Consider the following 14,571-nt stretch of genomic DNA (forward strand, 5'->3'; position numbering starts at 1 on the left):
CCAGCTTTGTCTTTTTTTGACATAAATGCAGGGTAAACACTGGTAAATCAGTGTAAATCTGGTGTTGGTCTAGGGTTTCTGCATACAATGAATCATTTTCTATCTCACAAGCTTCAAATTTCAGTCTCAGATCTGAATAATTTGGGTTAAGATAGCAAATAAGTCACTTTGAGTTCTCCAGTTAGAGAAATATATTGAGATTGAGAGGTGCAGTGAAGATGGAAGTAGAGTTTAGTAGTATCTGGATCTTATTTACAGATTAAAAATATATCAGCTTTCTTCAGTAAATCAAGCCAAATTTCAGAACATGCCTGAATTATATTGTCAGTCATTCTCCAATCTACAAGGTGGACTGATACTCATTTTCCAACAACCCTGTCTTCAATCAAGCTTTTCTTTTCCTGAAAAGCTTTCTGTGTTTTTTTCTAGAGAGAAAAATACAACTGCAATTCTTAGGGAGACTATTATTGCTATAGGAAATAATCATATGTGTGTTCAGCAAATATTTAAGTAGTCAAGCATGGTGGCTAAGAGCATACACTCTGAACCTAGACTGGCTGGGTTACAGAGCCGGATTCCTCTATGTGCTGTCTGACCTTAGGCAAATTACTTAATCTACATATCTCAGTTTCATTGTCTATAAAATACATATAATAGTATCACTCATTTTACAGTCTTATGAGAAGGTTAAATATATGAATGTAAAGTGCTTAGAATGATGTCTGGCATATAACAAGGACTCAAATATTAAATATGATTATTAGGAACCTTTAGGAATTCAGTAACTTTTCATTTATTGAAAGGAAAACATTCTTTTTAAGCAGCATAGAAGATAAAAGGGATCATTTTTCCAGGTGGCTCCAGTGTAAAATACTTTATAAATTGATACTTAAATCTTTATGAAAATTATGGCAAATATATTTCTGGGAGGAATATACTGATATGTATAAGCATGTGTATCGATTTTACTTGCCTGATAAAGATTTCAGACAGATGTTTATTTCCAATCTTTGAGCCCTAATATTTTGAGGGGAAGTGACTAACCACAATATTTAATCAAACTCTCTGATCTTTCTCTACTGGCAAATTGTCAATCATGACTGCTTTGGTGGTGTGAAGATCAAAGTTCACAATTATAAACTGAGGAAGTAAAAATATTATTTCTAGACTAGGATAATCTAGATTGATCCTCAATCCAATAGTCTTTACAATCTCCAAGATGATTTAATTATAATCATTCATTGTTCTTTCTTTCCCTACACACACCAATGACACTGAAAGTACAGGGTTGGGGAAGAAATGATTCTCTGATGCGAAAATCCCATTGCTTCTGCTTTGTATAATCTGACGTGTCAAACCAGCTACACCATTTAGACTAAAGAAGATCCGATTTCGTTACCAAATATTTAGCTTTGTATGAATTTTACTTGAGAAATTATAATTAGTTCTTTGTGACCTATTCTTATGGATTTGCCATGGTTAAATTCAACTAGTTTTATACTGTATTTTATATATATATGGGTACATATATAAAATTTTAAATACTGTTGGTAATATTAATGCAATAAGGAGTGAGATAATATATCAGCCCCTATTAAGATTATAACTGATTTCTTATAACCATACAGTATATTTAAAATGTATATTTAATAATTCTTAATTGTTGGATGGAAAATACATTACATATGAAGTACTTTTTTTTTAAACTTCTCAGTCTTGCATTTTTTTCTTCATTTGAGGCAGTACATTTCAACTATAAACTATGTAACAGTCTGGTTTAGCCAAAAAAAAAAAAAAATCTCACCTTTCTGAGCTATAAAGTATACAGAATTGAAAGCTGACACCTAATATATTTTTCATTAGATACAGATGTTCAATGTAAAATTCTTTCTTCAAGTATTCACGAAAAGCAGGATAACTAAAAATCTTGATATATAATGCATAAAAAGTAAAAATCATAGTAATTTTGGTAAATTGCTAATGGCTTTTTAATGAAAGCCATTTTTCTTTTTAGGATTGACAAGTTCTTTTAAGTTTATTGTAATCATGTTGTCACTTAAATTTATGAATGGAATCTTCAAATTGCCATGGAAATCAATGAAATAAAAATACCTGAAGATCTCTTACAAATGTAGAAAATTGTACAAGTAATTTATAAAGGAATCATTCAGCAACTTAAAGCGCATTTTCTTTATCTTGAAATTTAAACACATTTAGATAAATATATAATTTTAAAAAACCATTTCTAATATTCATTTTTCATACCTGTTTGCAAAGTAACTTTCTTATTATTGGTAAAGAATGCAGGACCATGTAGTGATTACAAAATAAATTCTGTTATGCTGGCTTTTTGTATCTTGAGACAGCTACTTTCATTTCTGAGTTGAGCTGAACTACATACAATTTTGAAATAAAAGTATTTCTGCACAGGCTACCTGTGTGGTGAGTACTTAGAGCTACTGATGTTTTTCCACCTGCAGAAGTCATTATCCTAACTGGGGGCTAAAATATGAACTATCCAGTAGGGAAAAAAGAACATTAAAAAAAGTAATTCTTTTTTCTCTTTACCAGCTCTTCCCCCACAAAATAGGAAAAAAAAATCATTTTAAACAGATGTTTCTTGAAATCCAAATATATTAGATATTGTAAGTTTAACTAGAAGAAAATAGTTTATATGTTGTTCCAGTTGGATTATCTTTAAAGTATTCATTGAATTAAGCTACATGCATGTTTCTTAAGATAATAGATAAGCCTTATAAGAGTCTCAATATAAAACTTTTAAATACTTTCTCAATTATTTTGCTTTTAACTTAAGTACATTTTACAAAAATAATACAAATGTTTTCTAAAAGTTTTCCAGTACTTTATTTCTTCATTTAAAATTCTCATGCTCACTGAACACATGTACTAGATGCCTACTATCTATGAATAACCTTACCTCTGTAGGAGAAGCAAAAATGTATATACCTCAAGAGTTTTATAACATTTTGAAGAAGACAACTCTATATAACACATTTCACTAGCAATAGAAGAAAATGTTTGCTAAGTGCCAAAGTAAGTGATATTATGAGCATGACCATAGAGAAAGGAGATCAAGGTGCAATGGGAGAATCTCTTTCTGGAACTAGTATTAAACGAAAGGTAGAACTTGGCCAAGCAGAGAGAAGGTAGGACACTGAAGGCAGGGACCATGCCAGGAACAGAAGCATAGCAGTAGAAACAGGAAGGTCTGTGAGGGATCTGTGAAGGCAGCCTATAGACCACAGAGCAGGGTATAGGGATGTTAGATGAGAAAGGTGGGTTAGAGGCATATGAGGGGGGTGCTTTGGATATTTAGTTCAAGGGCATAGATTTCATTCTAGATGGAGGAAAAGATTAGGGACTGCGCAATAAAGGTATCTGAAAAATGACTCAGTAAGGATGGTGTTAAGCAACATTAATTTTTGCAGTGAGTGTGGTATGTATTGGAGAGAGAAGTTGAAGACACAAGGAATAGTCATTGCTCTTATTGCTAGAGGTTTGGGCATAAGATCATGAAAATTTTTATTAAGATTATGGCATGAGAAATAGAAGGATACTTGAATCTACAGGACATGTGGCTAACAAGTTATAGAAACTTAAGGCAGGAAAATGAAATATTCTGAAACTTATAGAAATAGGAACCTGGAAAAGGAGAGAGCTTTGGGAAAGAGAAGTTGTGAAAGAGCATATAAGAAAGCGATTAGTGGTTATTTATAGGGCTAGAGGATATAGGAGTCAGGTATAACAGCTAAAAGGTACAGGGTTTCTTTTGAGGATGATAAAAAAAAGTTCTAAAATTATGGTGGTGATTGCACAATTCTGAATACACTAAAAGTCATTGAATTACATACTTTAAATGGATGAATTATAATGTATGTAAATTATGTCTCAATAAAGCTGCTACAAAATAAAAGAATATGCTTTAGGGGCCACATAAGAAGAAGTAAGTAACCTCTAACTGGCATCTGGTTAAATGTCAGGGATGAGTAATTGTGAATCATGTTTATAAGAGTAGTAGTTGAAGCTGTGAGCATAGAGGAAAAAAAGCAGAGATCTCAACCTAATAATTCCATAGTTCAAGGGTTGTGGTAGGAAAGGGGGTGGTCAAAAAGGGAACTTTTTTTTTTTACAGAGAGTTTATCATTTGCATTATTTTTCCCTGTATTATTTTAATCAGGAAAACCAGTTCAATAGAATTTAGAGATGTGGTTTTATCCATAGGCCATGGTATTAAAGTTACCAATGGTGGTTGATTTTTTATGCATATATACATGGCTGTATTTTAAATTAATGAGAAAAGATATGGTGTTCTTGTAATATGACATACACCAGACTCAGTCCTGCTTTATGGCCTGCCTTGTGGGTCAAAGTAATTGAATGGGCCACTGAGGATGAGAATTGAATGAATCATAGGCCAAATTGGATCATCACTGGTAAAGCTGGTTCTTTGAGTTCCACGAACTGGTTGGTTTTCATTTCCCCTGATTACTAAATGATGAAATCTTTCACCCAGGATACCATTTTGCCATCTTTTATGTGAAATAAAACTTTTATGCAGTTAGAACTATATTATGAAAATGTAAACTGTTGAGATTCATGCAACCAGAGGAACACATATAATTCCAAAGAAACAATTCTTCTCGGTAAAGTCCTATTCCAGATATGTAACTAAGCTGGAATAGAAATTTCAGTGATAAAAATTGTGTCAAATATATTATTTAGTATGAATCTGACATTTGTGTTAAGAAATGATTATGCTTTTATAATATTTCATTTTGTTGTTTCAGGGAAGGAGATCACAGCAGAAACTTTTATGGAGAAGTTGGATAATGGTGCCTTGCTCTGTCAACTTGCAGAAACTGTGCAGGAGAAATTTAAAGAGAGCATGGATGCTCACAAGCCCACAAAGGTAAAAAAGATCCCAGGGCACAAATCACTGTTAGGTAGTAGGTTACATTTGTATTACTAGTTACATACAAATTGAGTGTAATTTGAGAATTTGTTGTGAATGGATGCATCAAGGTCTATACTAACAACAAAGCACAGAAGGTGCTTTTTAATTAAGTAACGTGTTATTTGCACTCTAATTACGTAGTTTACACAAACCTTTGTTAAGTCTAATTAAATAATATGATTTATGGAAAATGATGGTGTTGAAAGAGTACCATGTATAAACTGGCTAAATCTGATGTATTGATTAAAACTTAATAGATAAATAATTGTGTTATCGGGTAATGAACAAATCTAGCCAAGAAGGATTTACTGAATAGGTCTTTGTTTTCAAAAATATTATGGCAGAATGTTAGAACAATATATCTGGAGTGTAATATTTTTGTTTGTTTTAAATAAGTAATAGCATTGAACTAATTAATGCTGGACAAATTACTTTATTTCTGACTGCTCAGATTTCTTTTCTACACATTAGTTCTAATATGCTTTTCTAGTTGTTATAAACACCTAATAAAAATATAATGTTTGATATTTATAGAAGAAAACAAGATAGATGATACTATAAAAAATATTTTTAATAGAGAATGAAAAGAAATAAAAAATAAGGTTAAAATAATTTTGAAGACAGCTTACAGCAAAAAGCAACTGTTAAACTATTTCTGTAACTCTGACAAAAACGACTAAAAGTGATAATTTTGTTTGTGTGTATCAGCACTGTACTTAGCTTTCAGATATATTATATCATTCTGTAAAGTACTGTATTATATACAAATCCTCACCCATACTTTTTTAATCTTAAAAGCAACTCAGTAAAGGTATTAATTCAGTGGCTGTGAAACTTTGCTGCACATCGGAATTAACCTGAGCATCTTTAAAAAGAAAATATTGAAACCTGGATCCTATACTTAAACATTCTAGTTTAATCTGCGTAGGATGAAACCTGGGCATTGGAATTTTAAAAAAGCTCCCCAGGTGATTGTAACATGCAACAAACTTTGGTAACTACTGGATTCTTTTTTCTTTCTCTGTTGGATGGATGCAGACTCTTAAGTAATTTGTGCAAGATTGCCTGGCTTGTAAGTGACCAAGCAAGAATTTGACACAGATACCTTCTTTCAAGATCTAGTGGTTTCTCATTTTGGTTCACTATGGGTAGCATAGACATGAAGAAGACTGATTATGAAAATGTTCCATGTCAAGCTTGATATTAGGATGCCAATTATTCTTCTGTGGTTTCCATTGTAATGTAACTGGCCACCTCTTCAGCTTCCTGGAGACAAAACATAATGCCTAATAGGAGGACAATTTGTATAGAAAATTTACTGTACAGCAATTAACAGAGGGAAAAAAATGTTGTGCCCAGACTCTGTCTCGAGAGCATTGCCTTCACATTGCATTGGGCCTGAAACCTGTATTTGTATTGCTGCATTGCCCATTTTTTGAGGACAGAGAACCCAATGCCTCAATAGAGATTAGTTGAATCCTACATAGTAATAAAGACTAAACTCTGTTAAGGCTACTGTACAGTTTTCTGGTTTTGCTTTGTTTTGTAACCCTTTGCTTTTTTTTTTTTTTTTTTTTTTGAGAGAAAGTCTTGCTCCGTAGCCTGGGCTAGAGTGCAGTGGCATCATCATGGCTCACTGCAACCTCAAACTCTTGGGCTCAAGTGAACCTTCTGCCTCAGCCTCCCAAAGTGCTAGGATTACATGTGTGAGCCAGCATGCCTGGCCAAGGCTTTGCTTTTTAAAACAGAAGCAAAGATCTCCAAATAGAATTGTCATTATGAGACTGTCAAGTGTAAGATAGCCCCAAAGCATTAGCCCATAAATCAGATTTTGACATTGCACACACTTTGCTTAGGTTCTAGTTTTGTTATTTATTTATTTATGAATGAATTAATGAATGAGACAGATTCTTGCTCTGTCACCCTGGTTAGAGTGCCATGGCATCATCATAGCTCACTGCAACCTCAAACTCCTGGGCTCAAGCAATCCTCCTGCCTCAGCCTCCCGAGTAGCTGGGACTACAGGTGCATGCCCCCACACCCAGTTAATTTTTTTCTATTTTTGTTATTTATTAATTGGATATGTCTGAACATTAGTTTTTTTAACTGTAAAATAGTATTAATAATTATGTATATGAACCTTCCATAGATCATTGCACAAAAAATCTCTTGATAAATATTATCTTTTCCCTGTGTGAGAATTAAGAGACCCTGATGAGAATTTTAGATTAATTAGAAGAAAATACTTTGTAAATGCTCATATTTAGCATGATAGCTGCTATTTGCAAATATGTATACATTTATCCCAAATCTCTATGAAAATATGTAATATTGAGAACATTTATGGGTCAGGATTTTTATAGATATTTTCCTTTTAAACATTTATTTTATATTATATAATTTTAATAATAAAATTATAAAATATAAAAGAAACAAAAGGAATTTTTCTTTCAAAGTTAGTAGAATTGCAGCAAGATTTTATTAAACTTGAAATACTTTCTTGACCCTGAGCAATTTTGTTTAATTGAATATAAAGCTAAAACTTATTTTGATTATGATAAACATATTTTAGTATGAAAACTTAACTTTGTTACTTGAACAACTATAAGTTTAAAAATATCCACTATGACCTCACTTTCCATGCTCAAAAATCAGATTTGATCTGAGTTAGAAGCTGACACAATTGCTCTTGACTGAATTGCTTTCTGTGTCCTTGGCAGCATTTATATATTTCACAACTAATTGCCAATGATATGCAACTTAAATTAATAATGGCATGTGCCTTACTATATAAAAAATGCAAATATGGCTAGCTTTTCTACTTTTTATGATAACTTTTTTAAAATAAAAAACCAAATGGTCAGTGTCTTCATGGGTGTTATTGTTCATCAATATACTTTTGTCAAACTAATGGTTTTCAGTCCATTTTTTGCCTCTAAACAAAGATGATATGAGATTGTATAATATTTTGTTATTGTTAAATGTAAACTTAAACAATAATGGATTCACCAAAACTCAGGTCTTTAGGATTACGGTGAATATTTCACATAGGGGAACAAAAGGAGGCTTTTAAATTGGGTATAAATAATCTAAGTAACCTGGAGGTTAAAATATGGTCTGCTTTTGTGGTGCGTGTGCGTGCACGCCTGTGTGTATGTGTACAGAGCTATTTTCCACCTTGGCAAAGTTTAGGGCAATGATGGTGAAGATGGAAGAGTTGGTCAATACTCTCTATGAATTAGTGAAACTGCTATGGATAGGGAGATGTTCAAACAGAATTACTTTTAAAATACTAAGAACAAAATTTGATACCATCAAAAGCTATGTCCCAGGAAGCCCTTTGTAATTTTTTTCTACCAGCTTAAATCTCATGTCTTCAGTTTTATAGAAATATTTTTATTTTTCCTGATTGATAGTTAATTTGGGGGATTTTACAGCTGTGTAAACATATTTGAGTGAATAGGTTATGCCTGGTATGTGTGAAGTATGTCTGTGTTAAGAATGATTTAAGTACTCTTACGCTTTGAAAGTAAATTTTAATAAATGTTAGACAGTTTACATATTTGATATTTTAGATATAAATCCATGACTCTTTTATATCCTGCTCTGATTTGATAAAGTACTTTGAATAGAAATAAATTCTATCCTATGATTCTTTCTTTCCAGGCTTCAATAGATCAATGTAAAAATAGCCTCTCTATGTATGTGAGCTCTAAGCAGTTAGTCTTTGCGTGGTGAGATGTTTTCTTACTTAGTATGGGAGCAATGCAGAGACTTCACAGAGCTAGGCAGTAGTTGTATGGAAGCATTTGAGACCAGTGTTTATAAGTTTAATGCATAATTTGATTTAATTAGTTTATGTGTATTAATACCATAATATGATAAATTTACCATAGCTATAAATCTTAATATTCTTGGAACTGAGGACCTTTAAAGGCAAAAATCTAAATGAAACTACTCTTTCCAATATTCTATTAGGATGAGAAAGCCAAAACAAATGACAAATCTGTGGTTAGATTTTATGTCTATTAGTTTCCTGACTCAAAGTTAGCATCTCTAATCAAGACAGGATAATTGTTAGGTTTATGCATGAACTTTCTCTTCCTGGTCCAAACAGTGCACCACTGTACAAACTCCTTGTTATCGTATATTTACTCTGTTTTTATTTTCCACCAGTCAGAACTTTTTGATTTATGTACAGGACCCTCTCAACCATGGGACGTCAACATGGGGCAAGATATTCAAAGAGTTTAACCTCTTTTTCTGCTAACATTCCTTTGCATTTGTCTCATTTATTTTGAGAGTCTCTGCCTCAGACATCAGAGTCCCTCTGGGTTCAGAGCTTCCTTTGACTTCAAAGAGCCCTGGGTGGTTAGATCAAGTTTGAAGCAGATGAAGCAAAAAGAGAGAGAGAGAGAGGAAAGACAAAAAAAGTAGTTCTGTCTCCTAGTAGAATGCTACATTATGCTCCAAGGAAGGAACTGAACATTAACCATCTAAATGTAGAATCCAGTCCTTGTTCAGGGGAAAGAACATCCTACTCAGATAGAATGCCTACAATACATTTGCCCATCGAGAATACCTAGTTCCCTGAGCTGCAAGATAACAATACCTCAGGAAGTTATTGTGTACCACCTGGGAATAAAATAAGACATAAAGATTAGAGTTTTTCCCCTCAAAAAAAAATCAACAGCACTTTTTGTTCAGAGAAAATCTTATCAAGATTGAATTCAGAGAAATCCAGAGATTTGTATTTACTGATATCTCTGACAGAACAAGAAAGTATGGTAAAAGTAATAAAAGTCTTTTTATGAAAAAGAAAAAAGTCTCAGTTGTAATTAATCTGGAGTCATTCATTTCTGGCTGTACGACTAAAATGATTTTATATTCCTTAAAAATTAATTGTTCTACAATGCAATTAAAACAACAGAGATGTTGATGAGATGGGGAAAATACATGTGGGAAAAATGATTTTTTGATGGTTGTTTTGTTGCCTGGGACTAAAGGATAAAGAAAAAAGTAGAAAAGTTAATAGTACAAGTCTAATCCCTCAGAATTTATAAAAAATGAATATAAATATCTTCAAGCTTTAAATATACTAAATTACCTCACAGTATAAAGTTAAATTTCCTTATCACTATTTTTCTAAGGCCCTGACCACCTACCTGGCCAAATCTTCATCACTAGATCAGAGATAATAAAATGTCTTGCTTAGTGGTTTTCTCACTGGGAGGGTTTATGTTTCATACCGTCTTAACAGAGATATGTCTAAATGGGGCTTTCATGCCCTAGCAATACATGTTGGTGTACCAAATGGAATAATAAGAATAATATGTAAGGCAGCTTGATTTTTGATTTTACCCATCGTCAGCTGGTCACAGGAGACAATAATGGGCTCTATGTGCAGGCTGAGGGGGAAAAAAGCAGCAGTATGAAAAAGTGGGCATGATAGAGAGGGAATGATGTGCTCATGGAATGTGATTGGATCTCCAGGCCTAATCTAATCCCATATATGGCACTTCTACTAAATGATAAAGTAGCTCTAGGCACAATAAAAAATATGGCTTAGTGGGTCATATGGCACTAAGTCCATGACAAACAGTTCAAGTTTCATGGTCCCTGGTATCCCATGATAGAGATTCAGTCTCCATCAGACAACAATAGCAAGCTAGGAACATTTGCATGGCATCTTTTCCTAAAAAGGTAATTAATGTTTCTGCTACTAGACCCAGAAACTCTATTTAGTTGCCAGAGCTCCCTTTCTGCATTTTCACGGGAAATGCAAGTATTTTTTGAAGGCACGCAGCTTTCCTAATATTCCTGCTCTCCAATATCAAATCAGCAAAATATCATACGATAGGAAAGGAGTTTGCTGCCTTGTGGGAGGTTGAAATGTCCATGGTTCCTGTAGGTTATGTCACAGACCTAGAGTTGGTGTGCAGGACAGGAAGATTTATGTTGTTTCTGTCAAATGTAAGAAAACTGATTCTGGAGTTTTCTATTTATCAGAATTAAGAAAATTGCGTCTTCCAGACCAATAGATGAATGTCAAGTACCAGGATATTGACTGATACACTTCAGTGAAAAGACCACATCTGTATGAGCAATTCTGATTAAAGGTGTTAGTTACTTCATTACAGTTTTCTTGCTGTTTTCCAAGTCCCATTGATCTTTTATATTGACTCTGATTGAAAGGAGATGTGATAGAAATCACTTTCCTTGCAATGTTCAGCTCATTGTTAATAGTTATCTGTGATTTTTTTATAGGTCTTTTTACATAGGTAACTTTTTTTATATTGGTCCTTTTACCACGTAAGAACTTATTCCATGTGTCAGCAGATAAAAATTTTGACAGTTGCTGAGAATATCCAGGCAAATTATGCATTTAAAAATATAAAAATAACCTATGTTGTTTTCAACATAACCTATGCTATTTCTCAAAGGTGTACTAGTGATAGTGTGAAGTCGACGTAGGTCAAATATCTACCTGTCCACTTAATCCCCACAAGGTATTTCCCTTCACTGAATGCATAGTAAACAGTTCGGGTCCCTTTGATGGAGATTAGAGGGAAGCTTTACAGTAAAGTCTGACCTCATTACTCCCTTCACTTAATGGGCTCTGGGTCTATAAATTGTCTCTAGTCTGGGAACTGAGTGATCAGAATGGTCTCTCATTTTATTGGGTTTTTTGTTGTTGTTGTTGTACAAAATAAGAATTTAGAGAGTTGACTTTTCAATTTACATCTGAAGGTTCCATGATGAATGAACTATAGTCAGATTTCTTATGATTCAGGTCATGCTAAGAGATACGATTGACCTGTTGTGGATTCTGGCCACCATATCTACTATGCCTATGCAAATTAAGTGCCACCATGTGTCCCTGCCACTCTGAGAATCCCCATTCACATCAAAATGAGGAAGCTTATTTCAAAAAGCTCCTGTCCCTTACTGGAAGGAAATGTTATATTAAATTTCGGACCTTTCTTCATTAACTTACTCTTCACATCGTACTTGAAAAAAGAAACTCTTGAGCTCCACTGAGTGATATAGTCAAAGCTATGCTTATGTGAGGTGTATGTTATAAATTGGATGTGGCATTTCTTCAAGTTGTTATCCTTTATCTATAGTATAGCAAGTGATTTCTGGCCCTTTAGTGTCATTTAGTGTGGGCAAATGTCAGATCTAGCATTAGCAAATCTAGCAAACTTTTATAGGATCATCCTTGGCTTCCATACTAGCATATTGAATTCAGGACATCTTGTTAGTATAGTCAGAGTGAATTAATTCTACCAAACCTAACATTACATCCTGATCTCCTCAGATAAACACCCTTGGAATCTATTACATAGATAGAGAAAAACCCTGCCATGATATACTTACTGGCACTCAACATTTTAAATGTATGTTGAGGCTACGTAACTAGTTGGCCAGAAATTCCTGAGTCTTGCTGTGAGATGAATCTAAATCCATCCTGAGCCAGGCTGTACTATTTTGACACCTGGCAGAGGTTGTCAGCTCTGGCTTAGAATATGGATTCTTTATTCTGTAGCTAGCTGAGATTTTAAGAACAGAGCTGTTGTTCCAGGAATGTCCAGGTTCATTAATATACTTTTTTTTTTTAGCCTGGTCCAGGAAAATACCAGGAGTAGGGGAATACACCGTGTACCTTCTCTGATTCCCGATAGGGAGTGCTTGCTTTATATCCCGGGCTGCTCTTCCTCTTCTTGTCTCTTTCCCTCAACCAAGATAAGAATTTTAGGTTTTTCTCATTTGTGTACAAGACCTGGCAAAGGGCCAGGATATAAGCAAAAGACAGGAACCAATACCAAATGCAAGTCATATTATTATCTAAATTTCTTAAATCACAACCAATCTGTGGAAAATTCTTCCATATCCAACTCACAAATGAAAGAATCTTAATACATTTCTCCAAATTGGACAATAGAAGTTTTAGAAATTTCAGAATTTATGATGCTCATCAATAATGAGTTGTGAGGTGAGGCTGAAAGAGATTTTTCTAAAAAATTATTTAAAAATTTATTCAAGTTAATCATACTAGAGGAAAGATTCCATTATATTTCTATTCTCCCTATGCAAATATTTCTAAACTGTTGTTTATGAAGAGGTGATTGAAGTGCATAAAACAAAAATATTTAGGGAAAATTAGTGTTTCATCACACAGTTAATTAATAAAACTATTATGTTGTTTTTCTGTGTTTTCGGATGGTTCTAGTGTTTATCATTTTTTTAAGTTATTAATTGCTTATGCTTTGCTATAGTAAATAAATATTTAACTTCATATCTAATTTTTTATTCATATTTCTATATTATTTTTCATACAGAGAGCCCCTAAAAAGCATCAGCTTAAGACCCCACACAAAACAGTATTCTTTTCCAACCCTTGTACTGCAACCCATGGGCTGCTATTCATTCCACAGTTGTGTTCTAATAACAGTTTCAACACCAATTCCAAATACTACAAGTTTTTCTTAGTCCTAGTGGCTGAACTTCACTCTCTGGTACTAAGTAAATAAAAACCAACTCTGGCTAACATAAGCAAAAACAGAATTTATTGGAAAGATACAGGGTTCCTCTTGGGGAAAAAAGAAATTTGAAGGAAAGTGAACCTGGGCTTACAGAGCCTAAGAATTAGACTGTTTCCAAGGGTTATGTAGCATAGTAACACAGACAGTCATTTCAGACTACCACTGTCAGAATTGATAACTTCAAACATTTTTTAGAGAGGGCAGCTAAACAGATGTGGTTAATAGTATGGACTCAGGGGCCAGAACACCTGGGCTTAAATCATAATAACTTTACCATTTATTAGCTTGGGAAAATTATTTAACTTCTCTGTGCCTTAGTTTTCTCATTTATAAAATGTAGATAATAATAGTACCTACCTTACTGAGTTGTTATGAGTACTAAGTAAGTTAATATACACGAGCACTGAGTAGTACCTAATACATATGGGTGCTCATTAACATTTAGCTATAAACTTTATTATATCATTCTTCTCAAGATTAAAATTTCAGCAAACCAGAGTCGATGAATAGCCAACATTCTGACCGGGTCATACTCTCATATCTTGATTGACAGTTGCTCAGACTAAATAATAAAACGAGAGAAGGATTGCTTCCATAAGGAAAATTAATATATTCTTACCAAAAGAAGGGAACAAGGATCCTGGATGTGTAGAATTGTCTCTTATAATCTCTATACTCTTTAGGTAGAACTGGCCTCCATCTTTGCAGTTTCCCCATAGGTACATTATCCCCCCATGCTGTACCATATTGTTCTACTCAGTTGTTTTCTTGTCTTTACCCCTTTGCTAGCCTCTGAGTCTTTTTTTTTTAAGAGACAGAGTCTCACTCTCACTCAGGCTGGAGTGCAGCGGTGTGATCTTAGCTCACTGTAGCTTCGAACTCCTGGGCTCAAGCGATCCTCCCACCTCAGCCTCCCAAGCAGTTAGGACCACAGGCGTACACCACCACGCCAGGTTAATTAAAATTTTTTTTTGTAGAGACAGGCTCTCACTATGCTACCCCAGCTGGTCTTGAACTCCTGTCCTCAAGTGATCCCCCCATCTCTGCCTC

General features: G+C 33.9%; 1 protein-coding gene across 10 annotated transcripts in view; it reads left to right on the plus strand.

The window, feature by feature from the left end:
• The window catches only part of GAS2 (growth arrest specific 2), a 124,411-nt gene that overhangs the window by 13,717 nt on the left and 96,123 nt on the right, over positions 1-14,571 (plus strand). For all 10 annotated transcript variants that reach the window (XM_069469716.1, XM_069469715.1, XM_069469714.1 and 7 more), the window contains exon 3: positions 4,809-4,930. In XM_069469716.1, coding sequence (XP_069325817.1) covers positions 4,809-4,930 — 122 coding nt within the window. The remainder of the gene's footprint in view (positions 1-4,808; positions 4,931-14,571) is intronic.

The sequence above is a fragment of the Eulemur rufifrons genome, chromosome 6 (assembly GCF_041146395.1).
Source record: "Eulemur rufifrons isolate Redbay chromosome 6, OSU_ERuf_1, whole genome shotgun sequence".
NCBI lineage: Eukaryota > Metazoa > Chordata > Mammalia > Primates > Lemuridae > Eulemur > Eulemur rufifrons.